Here is a 26617-nt window from a genome sequence, read left to right on the forward strand (position 1 = left end):
TGAAAGAAAGTCAGACTGAGTTGCTTCTGCACTGGAGAGGCACGGAAGTGCGAGACGTCTCCATGTGGACGGTCGACATGGAAAACGCTCAAACTCCTCTTCTTGTGGGAAACAGCGGCAGCGGAGCAGCACCTCCCGCACCTCCTGTCGAAAGTTGGAGTTGAGGAAGCGTAGATGATGGGGTTGATGCAGGTGGAGGACATGGCCAGCAGGTGGCGAGGGAAAACAGGAGGTTGTGGTGGCAGACGGGCAGAGCCTCCAGGTTCCAGTCGGCCAGCACGTTGAAGAAGACGGTGAGCGGAAGCCAGCACAGGGCGAAGGCGGTGATGAGCGCCACCAGCATGATGTTGATCCGCCGGCTGTTGGTCATCCGCTGGTTCTCCGGGGTCCTGGCGCGGTCCAGCATGTCTTTGCGGTGGCGAAGGCGAACGAAGACCCTGACGTAGCAGAGCAGCACCACAGCAGGAGCGGGCCGCAGTACTGGAACAGCAGGAGCCACGTGGCGTAAGCGACCCTATGCTCGTGGGACGGCCAGTGCTCCACGCAGGCCTCCATGTGCATGGAGGTGGGGACATAAGAGAAGAGAGAGCGGTACAGATTCAAGGCACAGAACGAGTTCCTGTAAGGACGGAGACGAGCTGAGGAGCGGATGCGTTGGGATGAACATAGGGAACCAGCTGCGGATGGAGCGGCAGGACCACATTGGCGTACGGCTCGTTAGTGAGCAGCTGAAAGGCTAAAAAGGGCGTGGAGGTGAAGCTGGCCAGGATCAGATAAAAAGGACCGCCATGTAGGCCTGGGGAACGCTCGGTTTCCATCCGGATGGGTTAATGATGAGCTGGTGTCTTTCCAGAGCGATGAAGACCAGCGACAGCACCGACACCGTCACAGACACGCACTGGATGAACGGCACCAGGCGGCACAGCAGCGACCCGAACACCCAGTGGTCCATGAGCGGTAGATGACGGTGAAGGGGAGACAGAACACGCACACCAAAATGTCAGAGAACGACAGATTGCAGATGAAGATGCTGGTGACGTTGACTTCTCCCTGCGATGGGTGATGATGCAAATGAGGCCGACGTTCCCCACCAGCCCCAGCACCATCGTGACGCTGTACCACCACCACCAGACACGTCGTGAGGAGGGGACATGTGGCACTGCTCTTCGTGCTCGAGGACAGAGAGGTCCGAGATGAGCTGGGTCTTGTTCCCCGGCCATTCTTGAGCTGACTCGAGACTGCCGCTTTCCTTCTCCCAGAGCAGCGAGTGAGGAGAGGTGGCGGAGCCGTTGAAGAGGCGAGGAGATGTTGGTAGAGAAGGCGGCTTGTGTTGGCACTGAAGGACATAGCACCCGATCTCTCTGGATCTAACCGTCCATCCAGTCTACTGGAAACATACACCAGAGACAGAGGGGAAACAGAGAATAACCTGTTAGGTGCAATGGATCCTATTGGTCAGATAAGCAGTTCATGCAGAAATTATATGGTTCACTGACATGCAATATTTAGATAAAAAATATTTTTGTCAACCCTTGCCTGTTATGGAAAAAAAATTGTAAGATGGATGTCTCATGTTAGGCTTCTAAGAGAAAAGCTATGAGCACCATCAAATCACCTCTGAAATGACTAATGATAAACATTAATCATTGACAGCAAGTGTAATATTCTGAGTTCTGTTATGGTTTATGTTAGTTTTCCTTCTTCTCCCGTCTTTATTATCTGGCTGTTTTGAGTTCTGTCTAGTTTGGATTCTTGTTTAGGTTCGTGCTTACTGTTTTAGTTATGTCTTCAGATGCTTCTTAGTTTAGGTTTTGAATTTGTGATCTGTTCCTGTTTTGAGCCTCAGCACTGATGTCTGGTCTAATTACTTACTCTGCACACCTGCCTACTCCACCCCTGCTGCAATCACCTCTCACCAGTTTCACCTGATTCCACCTCCATATAAACTGCTGAGACCAGACATCAGTGCGAGGTTGTCCTGTTGAGTATGGGTGAGTCTCCTCCTGTGAATTCTGTATGTTAGGTTTGCTTTTTGGATTTTTGACCCCTTTTCCTCCAGAAACCCGAGCCAGTCTGTCCGGTCTGTTCCTGCCTTGTCTGCCCTGCTCGTTTGTTTATTTTTTGTGTCACCTTTTGGTTCTACAGTCTGTTTGGATTTTTCCCCTGTTTTTTGGGTTGGTGATTAAAGAGCTTTTTTTTAAGAAACCTCTGCTGGTCTGGCTGAATTCTGGGTCCTTTTCCTCGGAACATTACAGCAAGATGTATTTATGGACCTTAGCGACGCAGCTTCTCAAGACTCGAGTGTTTTTACAAATGACAGCTGAATTGATTTCTCATTAAGTCAGGGAGGGGCTAGGCTTGAAAAATCTGGAGGTGGTTTCTGCCGTCAATATCCATTGTGGCACTGTAATATTTAGGAATAAATATCAGAGCCCCTATCAAAGCATCTTTAATAATTTATGTCAGAGTTTCTGTTTAAAACAAACTTCTGGTTCATGCTATTGTTTTACTTTCTGTGATTTTTTTTGTCACATTTTTGTTGTTATAGCCTGTACCAACAGCAACCCAGCAAGTTTTGTGGTAACATCTGCCCTGCCAATTTCTGAAGCAAACTACATATTTGCTGCACTCATTACTACAGTGATAATATGACAATCAATCAAGCGTTTTTTTTTGTTTGTTTGTTATCCTTGATGCTCACTGTAAAGGAGACCGTATTGGCTGCTGCATCTCTGTCTGTCTGCGTCATGTGACCTGCTCCGTGTGGAGCGGTTGTTGGAGAGAGATTTGCAGAGTGCGACTGAAGACACGAGCTATTAGATTTTATGCAACGCTTATGAAGAATGAGAACGTTTTCTCTTAAGTTTTGCCCCAGCTTGATTAGGCGGAAGTGCAATATGTTACAAGCCGAGTTACAAAGAAAGAAAGAAAGAAAACATGTTAGTGGCAAAGTACCACTTTAGCTGACTGTAGCCGTCAGATATGTTTCAGAAACATATGCCCAATCTGTAAAAACTCCACTTGGGACAAAATATCTGTTGCTGTTAAACAGAAACTGGAGAGACTTAACATTGTTAGTGAGGGAATTATATTAGACACAGGCACAATACTTAAATAGTCCATGTAATACTGATTAAATCATGCAAGGTATTTTACTGTCCTTTGAAGCTACTGAGATTTTGACTTGATATATACTGTATGGCATAGATATTCATTAGTTATAATGAAGTAGTAGATTTAGAGGAATTATCAGCAAATTTATTCTGTCACATCCCAGGTAGAAATACGGGTGTTTTTACTGTTATTGATTCTTGAGGCTTAGCTACCATTTTAAGGTGAGGACTTTACAGACTTGACTTTAATAGGTAGGGAATAGTAAACTCTAATTTCTGTACTTTTCTTATTTCTGTTTTGTGGAAAACAGTATACAGTTGATCCTAAATATTTCAGATACTTGTGATTAAACTTAGATTTTTTTGGCCATTTTACAAATTTATTTATTTATACAATAAAAATAAGTGCGTCTTCACACAATAGAAAGCAGTTTCGGAAAACAGGTAACATCGTGTTGGCCAAACTTCAAGCACTGGAAGTTAGTTCATCAGTTGTTTGTTAAATTCAAACAAAATGTCTACTATGATGATTGCCTTTCCTATTTATCCCTATATCCAAAAGAGCTCATCAAAAAAAAAAAGACAAAAAGTTTCAGCGCAATGTCAGCAACTCTCTTTAAAAATATTCATTGTTAGAATATATCCAATGCTAGTCTCTATTTTTATGCAGATGTCACAATTATCTATTCCTCGTTTCCATCAGCAGTCCAAAACTTAAAATTTTCAGCAGCCTACCTCTGGAGTAGTTCAGTAAAGTTTGAAAAAGACCCCGGCTTGAATGGGTGTTAAATGCAGACAAATTTATAGCGTTGTCTAAGCCCCCTGAGATTGGGTCGTTAGAAGCTATCGCTTGGTGAGAGTGGAGGACTGGTCACCAGAATGATGACGATACTGCTGATGTAATCTCTTTGGGATGTGTTGGAGGACCGAGCTGTAAACACTGGGGAATTGGAAGCATAATCTTCCTCCTCTTTTCAGTGTTGGCGATTCTCTTTTGACCAAGATGGCTTCTTTCACCCCTCTTTCAAACTCCTCCAACTGAACTGATAACAAAGAACTGAGCGAAAGTCCGGTGCCTCCGATTTAAGCCTGTTTGCTGTTGCGATGACCCGGATAAAATGAGAATTTCCGCAGGCATTTTCCTCAGTGACTTTTGAAGCCAATTTATTGGAATTCAACTCGCTTGTTTACTTCCTCGTCCTGAATATCAGTATTTTGCACTTGATTTTTTTTATAAACTGTATTTGTCCATCTGTTCTTTCTGAGGATAAAAGTTTTTCAAGGAATTTTTTTCTTTTTCAATGTGCTTGACAGAGCATTTTTAAATCTCTCCATAGGATGCTGGTTTGTTAGGTCTCTAACCTCCTGTTACGTCTCCTCCAATTTTCTTCCCGTCCCTCAATAAAATAAAATCTAACTCTGTACTTTACGAACTCAAATTCGAGTTGGAGACATTACTGTAACGATTTCTGTCTCGGGTGGACAGGTTGTTATGCATTTATGTCCAAGTTTAGCATTTGCAAGCTAATGTCACGCTCAGCTTTTATTTGAGATATTTCTAGATTTCAGTGAAGGAAATTAATATAAAAACTGCAAATATTTTTTTACACGCCCTTTGAAATACACCTGTATACCCGTATGCAAAGAAAACGACTATAAGAATACTAAAACCAAAAGTTTTTGTTTTATTTTTAAATTTTCACCTACTTCACCTGCAGTGATAATTGGCCCTCCTTCCTTTTTTGCTTGCGCAGGCTAAGACCTCTCCATTCATCGCCCACCAATCCACGCACGTTTCTAGATAAAGATAACGGCGCTGTGACACTAAAATTACTGTGCATATCCTGCAGCAGAGATTTTCCTTTTTTTTTCTCCCTTTTGCACAGTGACTGATGCGATACGTCAAAGTGAAAGGGCGCGACATTGTCAGAATCCTAAAAATGGATTCAAGCCGTCTCCCCTCAATCCTCTGACATATTGCTGTGAAAGCCAACATCATAAACAAAATGAGACTGTCACTTTCTATTAGCGGCACATGCACTTAGCTATCAGTCATCTCACACGGCCTCCTTACTAACCAACCCTGTCAGCGCGTGGACGGAGCTGTGGGCAGCGTGGCACAACATGCATCATCCCTTGTTAAGGGGTGGCAAAGCAATTGTATCGTCGACAGTAGTTAGATGTAGAGCTTGAATCAGATGTGGAAAAACTCCAGGGACAAAATGCCCAGTACTCTGGACATAATGAAGTGATCCGACAACGTAGGATGGACATTCAGCTTGTAGTTTTGTTATTCTGATGGTCCCCATCCTTGAGCTGAATCTCTGTAGGGTAAGGGGACACCATGACCTGCCGGGCTCCATTTTCTCCATTGTAGTCTATTTTTTGTACCTCAGCAAAGTGTCCTCCATCTCTCAGAAGACAGGCGACAGAGTAATGGACAAATGGCTGAATGTAATCTTTGCTCACCTTGGTCTTTTTCTTTATATTTAGGAGGCAGCGCTGTGCATGGGCTTCTTTTATCAACCTTGCAGTTTCTTTTTTCTAATGCTTTTTTTTTTTACTTAGAAAATACATTTTCAGAAACGCATGGCAATCACACATTCTCTTTTTTAGCAAAAATTGCCCTTTGATGATGATGTTTTTTGAATTCGTTGTGATATTTGACTGTGCAGATGCCTTTAAAGTTTAAGCATTTGGGGAACTTAAATATGTTTTGTGTGTGAGTGAGTGTGTGTGTATGAGTGGAGTCACAGATCAAACAAATGTGCCCGCAAATGAAAAAGACAGGGACACAGCTTGGTCAATGTGTTTAAGACGAAAAAGCCTTAAAGTTAAAATGAAACAGCTTCTGATAAGAAAATGTTGCGTGATAGAAATTTTTAAGAGCCGTGCTTCTCACATATTTTTTTTCCACGTTGCTCCTCCGACGTTATGTCTTACTGTAATCCATTGTGGCTGTATGCAGATAAACTGTCCACATGTTTGCTATTAAGGAGTAATCGTCCTCTCTTTTGCCCTTTGTGTGTGTGTGGAGGCTCAGAGTAAACGTAGCTGGAAACTGTTTGGTCTGCTCAACCTGTGATAATGACCCGGGGTTCATTGTTCTCTGCTTAGGGTGTCAGGGATTTTGCAGGGGTCCTCTGAATACACTTTGGCTGTAATGAGATTTGTTATCTTCACCTTTCCACACGGTACTGCTAATGAGCCTTCTCATTTTTCCATTTCTTCTTTTTTTTTGTGCTTTCTCCTTTGTTCGGTTTAGGTGGTAAAACTGCACACATTTCTTTAAAAAAAAAAAAATGCCAAGAATCAAAAGGTATTGTTTGAATGCATCACACAAAAACATTTCTAAACATCAATTCATGCTAAACAGCAACATGATCAGGCTACAGAAGATAACCCACGCTGCATGCAATATAGGTGATTAAATATTCAGACTCACATCCACTGATTTATTATCTTTTTCATTGCATCGTTATTGTCTGGAAGACATAAGTCACTCACGTGTGGCGGAGGCTGAATAAAGAGTTTCTGTGATGCCTTGAAGACCGGAGATGATGCTCTGAACAGGTGTGAGTCCACAGGGAGGAGAGTAGAAGAAGGAGCTGAACATCATAATAGCCTGAGCGTTTCTGTCAGGAACAGCCGTGAAGGGAGAGCAGCTCTAATTGGGCTGTTGGAGCCCCTTGGGTGCCGAGACCCTTGGAGAGTCGATCTCTGCTGTCACACAGTGGCGAGATTATTATATTACAGCAGCTGCTGCACAGACTGTGCGTAAAACGTTTAGCAGAGAACATAGTAATCACAGCTGGAAGGTGCAACTTTATTACCAGTTCAATTCAAATTGTGATAAGATGAAGCAAATGGGTGCTGGTGTTTGTTCATTGGTTGGGTGCTCTGTGTAAACGGTGCAACCCAATCAATACATTCAATTCAATTTTATTTATATAGCGCCGCCAATTCATGAAACATGTCATCTTGAGGCACTTTACAAAGTCAAAATCAATCAGATTATACAGATTGGTCAAAAATTTCCTATATAAGAGAACCAGTTGATTGCTTCAAAGTCCTGACAAGCAGCATTCACTCCTGGAGAAGCGTAGAGCTACAGGGAGAGTCGTCTGCATTGTCCATGGCTTTGCAGCAATCCCTCATACTGAGCAAGCATGAAGCGACAGTGGAAAGAAAAACTCCCCATTAACGGGAAGGAAAACCTCCAGCAGAGCCAGGCTCAGTATGAACGGTCATCTGCCTCGACTGATTGGGTGTTAGAGAAGACAGAACAGAGACACAACAAGACAAACAAGCACAGAAGCACACATGTAGTACAAACCCGAAAAGGGAGTGAAGTTGTATTTTATCCATTAGGGTTTGCTTTGTCTTCAAGGAGGATTATACTCCTGTTTTGTCTGACCTCTGTAGAATCTCGGCAGAGCAGCCGTCTTTATCTACAAGCTCACGCTCCTCAGGGACGTCTGCGGCCCCCTGCATCGGGGATCTTTGAGAATCAAAACGGAACAAAAATATCATTCTCAAAATGTTTTTGTTAACTGCAGACTTTAAAGGAAAGAAAATGACTTGCTGTTTCTTTCTTGTTTTTCCACACTTTGTTACATTACGATTAATAATTCCAATTTATTTTATTAGGATTTTACATGACTGACCCAAAAACAAAATGACACATATGTGTCAACTAGAGGGAAGATGATTTGATGATTTCACACGAATCCCCAAATTGTTTAGAAACGTAAACTTTAAAATTGTGGTATTTATGTTTTCTGACCTGCGACAGACTGGCGACCTGTCCAGGGTGTACCCTGCCTCTCGCCCAGTGAACGCTGGAGATAGGCACCAGCACCCCCCGCGACCCCATGAGGGATAAAGCGGTTCGGAAAATGGATGGATGTTTTCTGACACCCCCCCCCCCCCCCCATGCCATGTGATTCACATAATAAAATTTGAAAAAAAAAAGTAAAAAGCATATATCCTTCATTCCACTTTTCATTATTTGCTAATTGTATCAAAACAATCCCAATGACAGGCCCGTATTAAGACAATGTGGTGCCCCTGGGCACTATACCTCAAAGGCCCCCCCTTACCCGTGCTGTCCTCCGGTCAAAAACATCAGACATAATCAAGGGGATTTCTGTAATGTAATTTTTTACTATTTACTAACTTGCACAACTACATGTAGGCATATGAGCAGTGAGCAATATTCAAATATCTCATTTTAAAATGTTGAAATCAAAAAAATCTTGATTTATTTATCATTTATTATTATTGTGACATCAGTGTTTACAAAACGAATAATGCATGGTCTTTCAACAATTTCAAGTAAATAATATAACAAAAATATATTTTTAAAGCATGTGTCATGTGGTGCCCCCCCCCCATGGTTGGTGCACCTGGGCACTGGCCCTTATGGATAATCCGGCCCTGCCAATGAAATACATTAAAACCTGATGTGACTGTAAAAAAGTTCAAGAGTGTTTTTACCAGGCTCTGTATTTTATCCCTCTCTATTTTCCAATGTTCCAGATAGATACAAATAATGGTTTGGTAGGATTTTTTTTCTGTATAAAAGTTCTACCTTTTCTATTAAATCCTCCCCAGAAAAACACCAATTATACAATTTTCACAGATCTTACAAGTGCACAGAAAGATGCGGTGGCCCTACCCCACAGCCATCTGCCTTTATTATGCATGAACATTAACTATCTTTACAGCAATTACTTTTTCACACATCCACCTGGAGGTAATATCCACTTTAAATCTCACAAGTCATCTCTTAGGAGACAGGTGTTGGATTAAGTAGGTGTTGAGACTGAGATCTGATCTCATGCAACCATGAAGCTTTATGTTTTAACCGTTAAGAAGGAAGAAAACACTTGTTTTAGGGGGAGGGAAGATAATACATCGGTAACACTCAGGGAAATATTGTAAGAAAGAGAATAAAAGACAGATATCTTACACGCGGCAGCAGCTCAAACCCTGCTTTGTGCAGGAGCCCTTCATGCACGCTCACCCATTCAGACCTGAAACCGTGCTCCTTCCCATCTTCATCCACACACCTTTTGTATACATAAATTAAACCCGTGTCAGAGAGGCAGCTGATGCGCTTATCTCTCTCTATCTGATAAATCCATGACAGCTGCTAATCCTTTCTGTGTAATAATTTGTATGGTGTGGTTTTTAAATCATTTGAATTTCGTATAGGATGCTAAATGCCAAAATATCTGATCCTGAATGCTTGTAGGCAACCCAAAATGTTAGTTTTAAGCTTGAGAACCTAAAGCAAAGGTCCAGTTGGCTTTTCCAAAACCACTTTTGTGTAATGAAGAAAGCTTTCCTCCGTCCCGCATCGTCTCCTGCATTTTATTGTATGGACTGCGGTCTGTCTCTGCAGGTTGCAGGATATTACTCACCTTTTGGAGGGTTTGTCGAATCTTTTATCACCAGCTCCTGGAAGAAACAGTCAGAGTGACACAGGACAAAAAGACCCAGCAGACAAAAAACAAGCGCACGAGGAGAAGCCTGAAAAAATAAAAAATAAATCTGTGAACATGTTTTATAGTCTGAGGTTGATTAACACAACGGTTGAATTCAGTTAATACAGTTCAGATTGATATAAAATTGTCCCTTTTGTTTGTTTTTCTTTTAGTTTGGAAAGTAAGGCTGCAATTTGTTGGACATAAAAATGCCATAATTTGAGGTTGTATATAATGTTACACAAGAGAACATACTGACTAATACGGCTTGTTTATAATTTAATGGGCTGGATTGTTTCCCCTGCAACACATAATGTTAATTTATTACAGTGACTTGCAAAAGTATTCACACCCCTTAAACTTTTCCACATTTTGTCACTTTATAAGCAGAAACATAAATATATTTTATTAAAGTGGTATACAATTGTGAAGTGGAAAGAAAATATACACAATTTTAAATATATATATATTTTTTTACAAATAAAATGCTGAATAGTGTGGTTCCAAAAATGTTCAGCCCCCTTTTCTCTGAGTTTATCCAGTCGCCTTCAGAAGTTGCCTGGCCTTTAAAAGAAAACAGAGTCTGCTGATCTCAGAGTCAGAGGAAGGGAGTTCCAGTCTCTAGGAGCAACAGAAGAAAAAGCTCTGTTGATCTTAGTTTAAATTTTCTATGGGGACAATCAGCAGGTCTTGATCACTAGACCTCCGAGCCCTAGTAGGGGTGTGGGGAGTGTAATAGCTCAGTGATGTACACAGGTGTCTGTCCATGCAGACGTATCCACTCAAAGCTTAGATTTTGAAACACACTTTATAATAAACCGGGAGCAAATAAAGCTGCATAAGAAGTGGAGTGACATTACAACATTTAGTAGATCTTCTCAGAAGCATAGCTGCAGGATTCTGTATAGACTGCAACCGGTCTATGGAGGTTATGGTAAGACTTGTGCAAAGAGCATTGCAATAATCCAGGCGTGACAAAAGAAAAGCATGAATAAAAATTTCCATCTCAGGATGAGAAACAATAGGGCTCAGTTTGCCAATGTTTCGCGGATAGTAGAAATAGCAACACACCAGAGAGTTAACATGATTTTCAAGTGTAAAGCCCAAAATAACGGTTATCCCAACGTTTATGATAGAAGACTTAACCAAGAGGCCCAAGGATTTGTTTTATCGTCTTTAGTTATTTTTTGCGGTGCAAAAATGATTACTTCAGTTTTTCCTTCATTTAATTGAAGAAAACGTTTAATTAAACCCAGGCATTTTAGTAAATTGTGTACCTTCAACACTTTATTTGGAAGAAAGGAAATATACAACTGGATATCATCTGCATAGCACTGATAGGAAATATCATTAAAAGATAACAATATGGGGCCAAGTGGGAGCAGATAAAGCAAAAACAACAATGGCCCCAGAACAGAGCCCTGTGGAACATTGCATTGAACGGGACAAGAAAGGGATCTATAAGTAGACACAGCCAAGAAGGTAAACCTATCGGATAAGTAAAAAGACAGGCATTTTGAAGCCTTGGCCTATCTAGCAGGGTTGCATGGACAGTACCAAAAGCTGAAGTCAGGTCTAAGATAAGCAGCACAGAACATTTACCTCCATCACTCTGCATCAAAATATGAGACTAAAAAGAGCTGTTTCAGTTGAATGGGACTGAAACCTGGCTGAAAGTGGTCCAGAATGCTGCACTGATTAAGAGCAGCAATTAACTGCTTGACCACAACCCTCTCTACAATCTTGGCCAGAAAGGGAAGCATTGAAATGGGTGTGGAACAGCTGAAAAGAGTAGGATCCAAATTAGGCTTTTTAAGAGTGGGTGGATTACTGCACTCTTCAGACAATCAGGTACCTGACCAGAAGCTAAAGAGGCATTTTCTTCTATGTCAAATACAAAAGGACCAATGCACTGAAAAACACTCACTACAGGAGAAGCATTTGTAAGTGGGTTTTCTTCCACAGATTTCTCTGCAAGTGCGCTTTAAACAGTGGATGCCATCATTTCCCAACAGTGTGGAAGTAGAAACAGGTAAGGACCTATTTTTAACCGAGCAAATACTGTCCAAAATATAAAGGCAACATTAAGTCAATCGATTAGTCTGAGAACCTATATCACTAAAAGGAAACAAAACATATTCATGTGTTAGAATGGTCCAGTCAAAGTCCAGACCTAAACCCATTTAAGAATCTGTTGCAAGATCTGAAAACTGCTACAAATATTCTCCATCTAATCTGACTGAGTTTGAGCTGTTTTGCATAGAATGGGCATTTTGCTGTAATTGCAGCAAAAGATGGTTCCACAAAGTATTGACTCGGGGGGACTGAATACTTTTACAATACACTTTTGAGTTTTTGTTTTGTAAAAGATATTTTAAAGTTATGTATAATTTTCATTCTACTTCACAATTTTATATCACTTTGTGCTGGTCTTTCACATAAGATTCCAATAAAATATATTTGTGGTTGTAATGTGACCAACTTCAAAGAAATGCTATGATATACATTTTACAAACAAATTTAATATTTTTGGCTTTATTAGAAGATAAATATTTTTGTTTGAAAGCGGCTCGTTTCAGCCACAGACCTCACTAAAATGACAGAATTAAAGTGCAGAGCAATGCAAGCTGAGTTAGTTAGAAATTCACACATTTACACTTCAACTGCAATGGTAGTAAAAATGTTTCATATTTTTATTTAAACCATAAAAGAAATTAAACTGTAACCAGTCTACAAAAAAAAAGAACAAAAAAAAAAAAAGAAAAGAAATTACAGCAGCCCTTATATGTCAAATATACTATATTCAGATGATGTCAGATCCAGTCAGAAAGAGTTTTGTGTGTCACAGTGCTGGTTTATATCAGTGGGTGTGCAGCCCTGAATATCTTTTCAATTCAATATTTGAACAGTGATTCATCAGACATTTGTGGGGAACAGGTGTAATTGAGTTATATTAAAATTGCACATTTAAAAACACATTTCTCAGAATGAAGGGACAGCTGGCATCCAATACATTCAGTATGCTCTTGCAGTATGCAAAAAACTAGAACGTAAAGGAATATGAGGACCAATAAACATTTTCCTCAACAGTAAACTTCATTCACTAGATTGAAGCAAAAAAGTAAAAAATAAAAACAATGCATTAATAAAAATACAAGCCAGGGTATTGTAAACAAAATTCTAGACTTTTCCTGACAAAGTGTTTTCTTCTGACAAATGTCAAGTAAATCTATGCTTGGTACATAATCAATGATTATTTAAGAAACCAAGTAGGATAAAGAAAAAAAATACATTAAAACCTGAAAGTTACATTTGAAATCAATCATAACTAAACAACTACTCACTCTTCATGTAAAAAGAGAAATAGAAATGTCCCTGAAATAGAATGTTTTTTTTTTGTCATTAAACAGGAGGTCAGGTATCTGGTTGCATATTAATAATAATAAAAGGCTGTTTTGGTCGCACTTACTAAAGTGCCCTTAGCATTAAAATGTAAACTTTTAGCAAAATCACTCTGGAAAACAAAAAACAGTCACAAGCATTACTTTATAGACTAAGACAAACAAATCACCAATGATCTGTAAACATCCCCAAAGTGGACGGTAATAACGATGCTACATAGCTAAAATTGTAGTCGTTCTGAAAATGCCTATATCCTTTGCTTCTACAATATAAAAGTCATTATCTTTTTTGAAAATGTGCAATTTAAATCTTATGGAGCAATTTAACATGTTATGAAATCCACATGCAGCTAACTCATCTAATCATGAAGGAGCTAGCAAGAGTCTGACGAATCTATCCTAATAACTAAAGAAACGCAAGTTTGTTTTTTTACATTTTCTGTTCAGATTGATTAAATGTGTTTAGCACTAAAACTACATGGTTTCCAGTTTTTAGACAGCTCCATGTCAGTATTTTTGGTTTTTCCGTATGCTAAGCTAACTAGCTGCAGCTTCATATTTAGCAGACTGACAGTAGGGGTTTAAACTTACTCATCTTTTTATATAAAGTACACAACCCAAACTGTATAATTATGCTATGCATAGTTTATTTTTGTAAAAGAAGCAAAATATTAATATAATAAATAAAATAAACAAGCAATATTGCTTGAGGCACTGATACAAAAGCTCAATTGTTGTCGTTCATCCAATTAGAGCTTTCATGAAGGCAGGTTTATCAAAGGGCCAGTTATATTGGTTGGGGACGGGTCCATTCACGTTGCACTCAAAGAAGGAGAACATGGGGAACCAAATGCGTGCTCTGCGACTGTGCTGGTAGGCGCGGGTGTTAGCTAATGTGTGGTAATAGAGGAAGATACGCGTGGTGATGTAGAAGGCGATGAAGACGTCGATGGAGTAGTGCTCGTGAGCCGCCAGGATGAAGAAAATCCCAAACAGATTTAACACCCAGGAGATGGTGTGGATCAGATTCCAGTTTCTTGGCGTGTCTGAAAATTACAGGTTAGTGTCAGTCGTTTGCCCTTTTGGGGGAAAATTGCATAATTTACCAAACTTAAAATTGCCCGTTTTCAGTTGATGTAAATGATTGAGAGATATTTCCAAAATGTTTACTGAAGATATTTCTACAGCGGTCAGCCTTAAAATATGAAACCAAGAAGGAAAACTGAAAGAACAGAATATAAGGAGGACACAAACAGAGAAACGAGGAATGGAAAAAGGAAGAACATGAAGACACAAAAAAGTAGGCAGAAGTTATAAATAAAAAAGGGAAATGAAAGAGATCTCCAAGTGAAAGGACAGAATGGAGAAAATAAGGACAAAGAAAGAAAGAATGAAGGACCTGATGAAAGCAGAACACAAAAGAGAAAAAGGAAACACAGGAGGGAGAAAGAGAATAGAGTATGTAAGGAAGGAAAATGAGGAATAAGGATACAATGGAGATAGAAAAGAAGGACACAGAGAAGGAAGGAAAGATAGCAGCTCATGAAGGATGATGGCAGTGGCAAGGAGGGAGGGAGGAAGGACAACATTTAGACAATGGGACAGAAAATAAATTCTTTAAAGGAGAAGTCCGATCAACAAGGAAAAATCAGTGGCTATACCTAAAACTAATACGTTCGTGGTGATTTAATGAATTTAGCGTTAATCAATAAGAAAATAAAAGCATAAATTGTCGTCTCGATCACTGTATCTGGGGGCGGCCATTAGTGCCCATATTTGGGCACTAATGGCCGCCCGACATCACATTCTGTGACGTAATGTTGCGGGAAGGCACTGCACTTCACAAGCTAATTCAATAGGAACTGTTGTACACAGCTGTGATCAACAGCAATTATTTTGGATTTACAGAGGACTTCACCATTGAAATTAACGAGAGCTATTGTTAAATAGCTCGTGCATGGCAGCTGGATGTTCAAATACATCGGGTAAAAGGGAAAAAAACATTAGTTATTTCGCCTTTCCAACTTATTTTATGTGACTTTGGTCTTCTTTTTTCTAAAGTCGCTTGCAAATCTCATGAGTTGTGGGGTTGCAGTTTTTTGGGCTTGTTTCTGAAAGTGAAGTCGATTGTTTGGGCTCTAAATTAAGTGAAATATCCTTCCGCCTTATAACGCACTGCGGCTCATCCTGACAGGAGCTGAGAGTAAATTCAGAAAGAGCTGCTCTGCCTGTATTTTCTACAGTTTACCGTTGCAATAACTGATGATAACTGCTGAAAGTAGATTAGGCGGTGCAGATCACCACTTTGAGCAAAGATTGGTTCTAAAGATGAATTTTTACTCACTGATAATTCATAAAGATGAATTTTTACTCACTGGTTTATGGGTCAGAACCCGACCCATAAACCCTACTTTAATACTTATGTTGTCTTTTTATGTCTCTAAAATGTAAAATGAGTATAACTTTAAATTTAAATGCTTAATACCATGTCTATCTTTGTTTAAGAGGCAAAAAACAATATTTCGGTATAAAAACTGGTATTTATTTACAACGGGACAGATAGGGCATTGGGACTTGCTTTACAGCCGATCCCGCACAGTGACGTCACAAACTGGGAGGAGGCAGTACTGTTCTTCACCAACATGGATGCCTCCACTAAAGGACATTCAAATGAAAATTACTCTTAATTAAAAAAAACATATCATTTATTGAAAAGTATGTAATAATTTTATATTTTAAGTACGTTCAGCAGTTTGAATTCTGATTTTGACCGGACTTCTCCTTTAAATACAATTATTTTTTGACAATCTTGTGATCTTCTTTCTACACTAATCCAGAGAAGGAAAATAGTGAAATCAAATTCTATACTTTTCCAGACTGTCTAGGGACGCTGCGTTTAAAAGGTCAGGCACCTTTAAATTGGTACACTAGGTAACATTTCCTTTCATTATGGTTAAACAAAATACCAGCATTCAGATTAGTTTGAGTTAATTCTAAATATGCTCTTCATTTTCCTACCTGTACAGTTTGGTGACCTGTTCACTAATCCTCAGCCATGATGCAAATCTACAACTATTTGGTTTCAACTGTTTTGCTTAGAGCTGTCCCACTTCTAGAACAAAATAGTCATCCAGCATACTCTGTCACTTCATGTAAATGATATAGTGGAAGAAAATTTTCTCAACATTACTTTAATGGCAAAATTACCATTATACTCTTTGTATATGTATATTTTTACCTCTGCTCTAGAAGGCTGTAGACATTGTACATCTACCCCTGTCCTAATAGGACTAACCGTCTCGCACATATTTTAAGGTTGTGCTGATGGATATTTAAGGTAGTCCTGAGTTTTCATTAAGACCAGACAGACCAGAAATACCGAGGAACATCTTTACTTTCCGTACTGTAGCTTTGCGCTTCTTCAGGGGGAGTGAATGCTGCTTTTCAAGACTTGATGCAATCTGCTGGATTTCCTTACATAGGAAGTTTTTTTTTACCAAATCTGTATAATCTGATTGAATTTGACTTTTGGAAAGTGCCTTGAGATGACATGTTTCATGAATTGGCGTTATATAAATAAAGTTGAATTGAATTACTTTTCTTAAAATCCATTTTTCAAAGCCAGTATAGAATAAATAAATGAATAAATAAAATACTTACATTCGGTGACAAAGAAGTTGAGTAAAGTGATGACCACGGTGTGCCCGCTGAACATGTAGTCTCCACAGGTCTGGACGCCTGTAAGAGTCATGCCGAACCCACTCCATATAGCCAGCGCTCTCTGGATCTTCCCCCAGGTATCACCATATGACTGACAGGGCACACATTTTTTTTCTACTTATTAAAAAAAAAAAAATCTAAAACTCTGATGTTTACAGTATACCTCGTGTTTTACCCACCAGGCTGGCACATTTCAAGTGCTGCCCAGGCACAGAGAGCGAGGTGACAAACATGGTGCAGCACCGAAGCAAAAACACTGTTCCCATCAGAGAACACAGCCGTCTGAGGAGAATTGACCTGAAACACAGAAGAAAAGCTTAGAATAAACCCTCCCACCCGCCATGATGGGCAGAGCGCAGTGTGATGGGATCGGCTGGAAGCGGGAATACCTGTGCTTGTGAAGGAGCAGGATCAACAAAAACATGTAACACAAGATGAGACCACAGGCCTCGGCCATCACAAAAGCCCAGGGGATTCTGGGTACGCTGAAAAAGAAGGATGACGTTCATATCAGGCTGTAGAGTAGATGCAAACAGCAGGAGAACTTGTTTCGGAGCTACAGAGATAACAAGCGCTGGAATCCTCTTGTGCATTTTCACTGATAGTCGCTGCAAAACACGCAAGATAAGCAGGCCGGTTCGTACCTGTCCAGGAATATGTCAGGGAGGGGCGGGTACGTCCTCATGTCGGGGACTCGCTCGTGGACAATCACCATGACGAAGGAGGTCAGTCCGCACACTAAGAACACATATATGGAACTGAGGACGGTCTTCCAGACCTCTGGATCCAGTCTGCCCGCCATTGGCTGCCGAAACCTGCCGTTGAGGTGCGTCTGACACAGCGCTGGCCCAGGCACACATCCAAAACCGCCGCTGCTCCTCAGCCGCAGCTCCGTGCCGCTCCACAAACGGTCTGCTCCATTACACGGCCTGCTCTCGGCTCCGTCGCAGCTCCACTCGGCCCTGGGAGCACCCAGCGAGAGTCCGGCGGGGGCACTTTCTAACGGCCACAGACCCAGCTCCTCTAGCTCAGCCCTATTCTCCCGCTGGAGGCGCCGCAGGGCCACGGTCAGCCTCTTGATGTGGCCCAGCACGGCGAGGCTCAGCGGCGGACCCCGCAGGTCGGCTTCGGTCAGAGCCAGCAGACCGAGGCCGTCGATGCGGTGCTGCGAGCACAACAATTTCACGTACTCCCCGAAACCTTCCTTCTGAAGCCACAGGGCCACTTGTTCCGTGCTCCAGGCGCTCACGCGGCCGTCCAACTCCGACATGCTGCTGCACACAGAAACACAGACAGCGTGAGCGCACGTTTAACTCGTCAAAGAAGACCACACGGGGCATTTCCTGGAATGCCTTCGCTGATTTACAGCACACTGGAAAGTATTCATACCTTCACAACTTCACAGCTAGTGTTGCGCCGATGCCATTTTTTGGCCCCGATACCGATACCCGATACCTGGCTGTGCAGTATTGGCCGATACCGATACTATACCGATACCATCTGTTTGAAATTGATGTGTGTGTGTGTGTATATATGAAGAACTGCATACTACTGAGGGTAGTATAGCTTTTTATTGCCTACCTGGAATGGGTGACAATAGTTTAATAAACTTTTGGCTCTCAAATGCCAAAATAGTGCAACTTTCATGAACTTATATAACATGTATAATAGTAGTCGGGAGAGAGAAGGCTGCGTTCAAGTGACATACAAACATAAAAATGGTATCGGTGCCCTATTTGTTGGTGCTTGCCGATACTGATACCACCATTTTAGTGCTGGATCGGGGCCCCGTCCGATACTGGTATCGGCGCAACACTAATCACAGCATTGGATATTAATGTGATGGACAAACAGAAAGTAGAGAATATTTTTCTTAAGCGGAAGAGAGAGAGAGAGAGAGAGAGAGAGAGAGAGAGAGAGAGAGAGAGAGAGAGAGAGAGAGAGAGAGAGAGAGAGACAGAGAGAGAGACAGACAGAGAGAGAGACAGAGAGAAAAATCACATGTAAATCAAAGGGTTTTAGAAAGAAAAATCTGAAAAGTGCGGAGTGCATTTGTATTCATCTCACCTGGGTCAAAACTTTGTGGAACCCCCTTTCACAGCTTTAACAGCTATAAGTGTTTGGCCTATGTCTGAACCAGCTTTACACGCCTACTTTTCTTTTTATGGACTATTTCAAACGCAACCAAAAAGTTACATTTTGGTCTCATCGGACCAGAATGACTTCTTCCACTTTTTGCTGTGTCCCCTAATTGGCTTTTAGCAAATGGGACTACTTATTGCTTTATTCAAAAAGGGGGCTTCTCAAAGGGTGAGGCTGCCCGAGTAAATGAGTGATAGGTTTTTTCTGTCAACAAATTCTCCCACCTGAACTGTAGATCTCCTCCAGTTACCATGGACGTATTGGCTACTTCTCTGAGTAATGCTCTCCTAGCATAATTTGGGCAAGTTTGCCGTTGTCCTTTCCAGCAGCAGCTCTGTGAAATGTTCACAGCTTGTAGATATTGTTTTATAACCCACCCCTGTGTTAAACGTCTCTAAAACGTTCTCCCTGAACCCGTCAGTCATCTTCATGTTGGTCTTTATGACATAAAATCCAAATAAAGCTCACGTTTGTGATAAAGCACTAATACTTCCTGATGTACTTCTGCTGATCACAACCGCCTACCATACTATCTAGATTGAAGTTGTGCAAAATACTGAACAGGCCAATAATTTGCTATATATTTGGCTATAATTCGATTTAAAAAATTTAAGGTAAATCTTAAAAAGGTGAAAATATTCCCTCCTCCTCACAGATATGTCTCCAAATTGAACCACAAATGTCTCATTATTGGCTAAATAAGGGGAGGGATCATTAAAAACACTGTTACTCATGTATGAGTTAGCCCGCTAATTGTTTACCAACTATCATCTTTATTAAACTACTTTGTTAAATATTTATTAACGGTCATTGGGAAAATTGTACCCAATACGTATTCTAAAGCTGTTATTTGATGTAATTTACCATAACGCCCTGTAAGCTTATATTGCAAATGTAAAATTGTTTGGTTTTTTTTGTTCAGGGCTGTTTACGCCCCAACAGAGCAGTAGTCCATAGCAAGTGAAGGTCAAACCAAACACAAATAGTCGGTCCTCTATGTTCCACTGCTGCCGCTTTAGAGCTCAGAGAAAATAAATAGACGTATACCTTGAGAAAACACACAAAGAGTCGTTGAGTATAAAGATTTAGAAAGAAACAAGATAAATGACTTTCTGTTTTGCACGTAGACATAAATTTGTTATTTCAGCTTTTTTGTTTTCTTTTTCGGTGTTTACCCTTTGACCTGCATGATAAGCTCATAATGATGTTGCTCCAAAGGTCTACAGCTCTGCACCAACGTGACTGGACTTGTCTCCACTTTTGAAAATAAGCGATAGCCTGCATGCTGAAGAGGCACTCGATGGACTTAAAGTCAGTACAGCAGGACGCTTTTTGTGTCCTACGACACATGAAACAGCACTTGCATTTAAGACGATCTTATATGTTAAACTATTGTTAATCCACTATTAACATCAATGGTTATATTAAAGGTGAGACAAGCACCCTCTTAGTGCACTTTGGTCTACACTCTGACTGACTTCAATATCTTCATGTACACAAGTTTAACAGAAAATATAGTCAGAAGTTTGGAGTAACCTTTGTCATTGAGCGTTTTGTTCTTACTTTTATGACTTTCTACATTATATATATATATATATATATATATATATATATATATATATATATATATATATATATATATTTTTTTTTTTTTTTTTTTATTTACTTATTTCCCCCCCCCCCAACTTAGAAAACACTCATGAAAAAGGATTCATCAGTGCATTCATTACATTAAGAGACTGAGTCTTTAAGGACATCATTTTTTTGTTGTTGTTGTAACAAAGCAATGATAAAATCCATTATCCGATACCGTATAACCAGCTGCTTTGGAAATCTAAAAGTTAAATCCATTTCTCAGATAAATACTCTGGTTAAGACCTCAGGCAAAAATCATTGGCACACAGGCCCTCGGGTCACCTCGGGAGCCGTTTTCTCAGGAAATCATCTGACAAGCAGACAACATGATGTTGGATTCCACACATGTTTTAAATCCTGAATATGTTCTATTGAAATCAGGGAGACGGTACAGGGTTCCGCTTTGCAAACAACCCTTATAAAAATCCCTCTGTCCCCTCGGCCCATCAATCTTGTTAACAATTCAAGACAGTGAGATGGTTTTTATTTAATTATTGATGCATTGATGCTTCGTAGATGATGAATAGCTTGTAGAAGTCTGGTTGTGTTTCAGTCGAGTGGGCGCAGAGATGACCGACTGCTGATGTTGTGGAAAATTTGTTCTGATTTTTAATCTTTTTTTTTTTTTAACTTTGTGTACTGTATGTTGTTTTTGGTGTAGTGGTTGCTTCCCGTGTCCGGGAAGAATTTCTCCCGAGGGAGACAAATAAAGAGTCTTTATTCTTAGATACATGGTGTAGGCATCAAAACCTTGACTCAAAAGTAAATAGAATTATGTATCAAACACAAAATAACTCAAAGCGTCTTGTATAATTTAGCTTTTTTCTAAATACACCCCATGTTTTGAATACTGCTTTGGTCACTCTTGGCTTTCTCTCGATGAGCTTTGTGAGGTCAGTCACCTGAAGTGGTTTTCCAGCTGTCAGTGATACACAAAGACAAACCAGTGAATGAGAAGGTGACTCCAAACATTTGACTGGTAGGGTAATTTTGTGAAGATCACTCTGGTCCACTGACTTTAACTCATCTAGCGATGCTCTTAGGAACGCTGTCCAATTAGAAGACCACTTTCTGGCCAGGCTTTAACTTCCCCGCTTGATGTCTTAAGATCCTGCTGCAATTTCCCTGACAATCTTTCCACACGATGCTACCTATTTTTGTAAAATACACCGTCTTTTTTTTTTTGTTTGTTCACATGTTGTGGTTTTAGACTAATTGCTTCGGAATCGCAAAGTCAGACCGAAGAAGTGATCAGAAAAACCTCCTTCATCCATCAAAGCGTGAGTGACCACTCTTTGTTTTCCTGTTGGGACGGGACAAAGACGTTGGGAAAGGCCACAAAATCTAAAAAAAAGGGCTGGAACATTTTTGATATTCTAGTTCAATACAAAATGCTTAAAATGAAAACAAAAAAAAAAAGGAACAATAAAAGAGAAAAGCTGAAAGGTTGGGCGAGAACAACAGCCTCACCCAACATGACATCACTGAAACTTGTCACACCGGTTCTAGCTGCAGGAAAGTCTTGGTCCACACAGCTGATGTAAACTCCCTGTCCCAATGGGCAATGTTTTATTAGTTTACCCAACAATAAATGCAAATCACACTGCTGCTGCTCCAGTATAAATGACCCCACACCAATGATTAGGGCAGGTCGAGCAGTGCCAAATATTTACACACCTCAAACCTAAATAACTCACCGGGCACAGCCTCTGCTCTGCTCCCTTAAAAAGAGAAATCGCTTATTTTTAATCTAGGCTCCGGGGGTTTTCTGGCATCTTCTGCGGCCGTCGAGGCTTTACTTGGGACGAATAAGTGCCGTGTCAGCACATTTGGCCAGCTTTACACTGAGTCAGAGGGAGCAGAGAAATCTCCCTGTGTGTCTGGACAGCTCGACAAAGGGCTTACAGTGTCCTCAAAAACACAAAGATATATTCTTTCAGAAGCCTAAAATGGCCCGTAGACACACTTAACTGGGAGGAAATTGGTCCCAGAAGGTATAATATGTTTTAAAAGTATTGTAAAAACAACATTTTCCTACCTTGTCGGTAGTCACAGCGCTGCTGGAAGTGGCTGATGAACTTTCTGCCTGTTTCTCCACTCCCAGGATTGTGTCATGGCCAACATGTTTCGGACAACCAGGCAACGCCAAACAGGAAGACGGCGCTAATAAACAACATCAGCAAAGAAGAGCTCGCTGCTTCGCGCAGACGTGCGGCCGGGAGCACAGCGACACCTGCCGGCCGGTTCTGCGAAGCGCAGGGATCTGAGTACAGGACACGTCACACAACCCAGACAAACGAAAAAAGGGAAGAAATAATAGTAATAATGATTTTTAGCTTGATCCATGTGCCAGGAACAAAAAAAGTAGCTTTTAAAGAGTGGATTGTTTACAAAAATATGTCATATGATTGTGTATTTTTTTCTGCCTTCGCCAAAGTGCACCACCTGTTTGTGGCAGTCACTGGCTAAGCGAGGAGAGGGTTGTTTCCTCTTCAGGAAAACCACAGAAATGACAGACACTAGGTCACCCCCGGGTGTTGTAATGGGAGAGAACTGTGTCTCAAAGGGCTCCAAACAGACAGAAACAGAAGAGGAGGAAGGACACAAATGCAGCACAAGCAAGACTCCAACTCTTGGGGAGCTTGAGGAGATTCTACATTCAGCTCCACGCTCGTGCCACCATGTAGATGAGGTGTGGCCGAATCTTTTTCTGGGAGACATGTGAGTATCCGGGGCTGCAGTTTACTATGTCGTATACAATTAAAAAAATTCAATTCAGTTTTATTTATATAGCGTCAATTCACAATACATGTCAACTCAAGGCAGTTCAGAAAGTAAAATTCAATCAAATCATACAGACAAATTGGTCAAAAAAAATTCTTGTCTACGGAAACCCAGTCGATTGCACTGAATCTTGACAAGCAGCATTCACTCCTGCTGAAAGAGGACATCTGCATTGTCGATGTCTTTGCAAGAATCCCTCATCCTGAGTAAGCATGAAGCGACAGTGGAGAGAAAAGTTCCCCTGTAACAGGAAAGAAAGCATCCAGCAGAACCAGAATCAATGTGAATGGTCATCTGCCCCGACCGACTGGGGGCTAGAGAAGAAAGAGCAGAGACACAAAAAAAGCACAGAAGCACACACTGATCTAGGAATCATTTCTATGTTATATGGTAATGGCAGATGATCTGCCTCCCTGGATGGTGTCACAGCTAACAGAATGCCAGACCAGATGAGCCTACTACGAAGAGAAAAAAGACAGAGAGAGCATAAAGTAAAAAGTTTATATAAAAAGAAACAATGCAAATTGGAGAACAATATAGGAGAACTCAGCAGAGTGAGAGAAATAGATCCCAATGTGCTCCAGCAACCTAAGTGCTTCTAACTATAAGCTTGTCGCGTAATCAGAGCTCTGATATATGATGGAGCTTGATTATTAAGGGCTTTATACGTGAGAAGCAGAATTTTAAATAATATTTTTGATTTAACAGGAAGCCAATGAAGGGAAGCTAAAATTGGAGAAATATGATGAATTTTCATCAGAACTCTTGCTGCTGCATTTTGGATCACCTGAAGGCTTTGAACTGCATTTTGTGGACTTCCTGATAGTAAAGCATTACAATAGTCCAGCCTTGAAGTAACAAATGCATGGACTAGTTTTTCAACATCACCCCTGGACAGAATGTTTCTAATTATGGCAATATTCCTGAGGTGAAAAAAGGAAACTCTGGAAACCTGTTTAATATGGGATTTAAACCAGCCTAAATCTTTCCCACTAATCCCTACAGTATGTTAAGGTTTTTCAAAGAGAATATTGTGACCAGCTTTATCAAATACAGCACTGAGATCTAACAGGACAAGTCCATTATCTGAGGCCATGAAAATATCATTAGTGACCTTCGGTGCTATGATGAGCTCTGAAGCCTGACTGAAACTCTTCAAATAGGTCATTACTTTGTAAATGTTCACATACTTGATTAGCAACTATTTTCTCAAGAATTTTAGATAGGAAAAGAAGATTAGATATAAGTCTATAACTTATTGAGTCATCTTGATCAAGAGAGGGTTTCTTACGTAAAGGTGTAATAACAGCTACTTTAAAAGCCTGTGGTACATATCCATTTACTAAAGAGATATTAATCATGTCTAAAATGGGGGCATTGATCAAAGGGAACACTTCCTTAAATAACTTGGTTGGGAGTGGATCTAACGTACAGGTTGAAGGTTTAGATGAAGCAAAAAGTTTAGATAGCTCAGAAAGCTCTACTGCTTCTAAAAAGTTCAAACACCGATCAGATTTTAAAGAATCCTCCAATGCTGCATCATTTACTGAGGACGAGGTAATCATGTTTGGGAGGATGCCAAAGATTTTATTTTTAATAGAATCAATTTTATTTATGAAGACTCCCATGAAGTCATTGCTGCTGAAAGATAAGGGGATGGATCAACAGAGCTATGACTCTGGGTAAGTTTGGCAACTGTACTAAAGAGAAACCTAGGATTGTTTTTATTCTCCTCTACTAATGATGAAAAATATGATGCTCTAACTCTGCAAAGGGTCTTTTAATACAACAGTAGATTATTTTTCCAGATTAGGTAGGATTCCTCTAGATGTGTAGAGCACCATTTTCTCTCCATTTTCCTAACATTGTGCTTCAAGGAACGCAGCTCTGAATTAAACCAGTGAGCCAGCTTCCTGTGAACAATCACCTTCTTTTTCAAGGGAGCTACGTTGTCTAATGCAAAATGCAATGAAGAAGTAACACCATCAATAAAAGCATCAATTTGTGAAGGGGAAGAAATAACATCGCTGCCATCTGCTGGACATTTCTATGATACTGAGGAAGTTAAAACGGGTGACAGACTCTTTAAAATCCACTTAAAATATGGATGTAATAAGGGGTATGAATAGTTTTGCACAGGACTGTTTTATGCTTGTTAAAGCTATCTTACAACCATTCCAGGTTTATGTCTCATGACAAGTTCGGACTCTGGCAGCTGGGCATCACTCATGTGCTGAACGCCTCCCACGGAAAGCTCTGCTGCAAAGGCAGCGATGATTTCTATGGAACCACTGTGAAATATCACGGAGTCCCCGCCAATGACCTGCCAACGTTTGACCTCTCGCCTTTTTTTTACCCTGCAGCAGAGTTTATTCACCTGGCTTTGTTATCTGGAGGTAAAGCCGGCACGTTCTTAGAAATGAAAACAGTGAGATAATTGAAGTTAGATAATTCTTTTTTTTTTTTTTTAGGGAGGATTTTTGTACACTGTGCAGTGGGAGTGAGCCGGTCGGCCGCGCTGGTTTTGGCCTACCTCATGATCCACCATCGCCTCAGTCTCCTGTCTTCTATACACTGTGTGCAACAGCGCCGTTGGATTTTCCCCAATAGAGGATTTATACGACAACTTATAGACCTGGAGGAAACGCTGCGTGTGGAAAGACAAAACAAGCTTAAATGAGCAGCTTATTTACCAGCTTGTTATGTAGTCATTGTTTTTTGTTGATGAGTTGGGCCAAACACAGGCCATTGTTAACCGGATCTTTAGTAGATCAAAAATTTAGAATTACAACAAACAACAGGAAATATGGAGCAAAAACCATAAATATGGATCAAATTGTTGAGGCATGTGTGAGAACCAAAGGATCTGACTAAGGAGTGACTGAACAGAGAGGCCTAAATGCAGGAGAAGGTGATTACTGAAATAAGTAACAGGGGAGTCTAATCACTGGGAGAGAAAGAGCTGAAGGAGAGACAGTGAAAATGAGCAGGTGCCTTGGCAACAAGGGGAAGCACATATCTAGAAATAACCTCTGAACAGAACATTACCACCAAGAACATCAACAATAAAACATAAACTCAGTGCTATCTAAAGTCCCACAGATCTTTCCAGTCGGATCACTTTCTGCATTTGTGAACTACACTGCTCAGCTCTTCAGCCCCCCCTCCCCACCCCCTCCTCTTCCCAATCTCATCTGATTTGACCCTAGTGCTGAAAGAGTGAGAGAAAGAGAGACAATCACACGCGAACAGACCGATCAATCCACCAGCGACACTAAATAACTCGAACGTCCTGCCAGAGAGAACACGCTGAAAACACCAGGCTAATTTT

At 40.7% G+C, this 26617-nt stretch overlaps 2 protein-coding genes and 1 pseudogene across 4 annotated transcripts; 1 reads left to right on the forward strand and 2 right to left on the reverse strand.

The window, feature by feature from the left end:
- Window positions 1-10: 10 nt before the first annotated feature.
- LOC118559679 lies at window positions 11-1347 on the reverse strand (annotated as a pseudogene).
- A 5265-nt stretch (window positions 1348-6612) lies between these two features.
- Window positions 6613-22655, reverse strand: LOC105936947 (sphingomyelin synthase-related protein 1). Of its 3 annotated transcripts, none has more exons than XM_021324198.2 (6): window positions 22541-22655; window positions 17370-17999; window positions 17115-17210; window positions 16905-17022; window positions 16666-16816; window positions 6613-6836 (listed from the first exon to the last, which is right to left on the reverse strand). In XM_021324198.2, exons 2-6 carry the CDS (start codon window positions 17993-17995, stop codon window positions 6781-6783), a joined length of 1047 nt encoding a protein of 348 aa, XP_021179873.2. In that variant the 5' UTR covers window positions 17996-17999; window positions 22541-22655; the 3' UTR covers window positions 6613-6780. The 3 variants fall into 3 exon arrangements, with proteins under 3 accessions (XP_021179873.2, XP_021179868.2, XP_012733479.2); XM_021324193.2 differs by lacking the exon at window positions 6613-6836 and adding an exon at window positions 12741-14051 and having other exon boundaries at window positions 17370-17996; XM_012878025.3 differs by lacking the exon at window positions 6613-6836 and adding an exon at window positions 12741-14051.
- A 151-nt stretch (window positions 22656-22806) lies between these two features.
- Window positions 22807-25994, forward strand: LOC105936983 (dual specificity protein phosphatase 13). The gene is made up of 3 exons (XM_012878078.3): window positions 22807-23223; window positions 25468-25682; window positions 25758-25994. The coding sequence occupies exons 1-3, from the start codon at window positions 22907-22909 to the stop codon at window positions 25964-25966; spliced, it is 741 nt and encodes a 246-aa protein (XP_012733532.3). The 5' UTR covers window positions 22807-22906; the 3' UTR covers window positions 25967-25994.
- Window positions 25995-26617: the final 623 nt, after the last annotated feature.

Source organism: Fundulus heteroclitus, unplaced genomic scaffold (genome assembly GCF_011125445.2).
Source record: "Fundulus heteroclitus isolate FHET01 unplaced genomic scaffold, MU-UCD_Fhet_4.1 scaffold_338, whole genome shotgun sequence".
NCBI lineage: Eukaryota > Metazoa > Chordata > Actinopteri > Cyprinodontiformes > Fundulidae > Fundulus > Fundulus heteroclitus.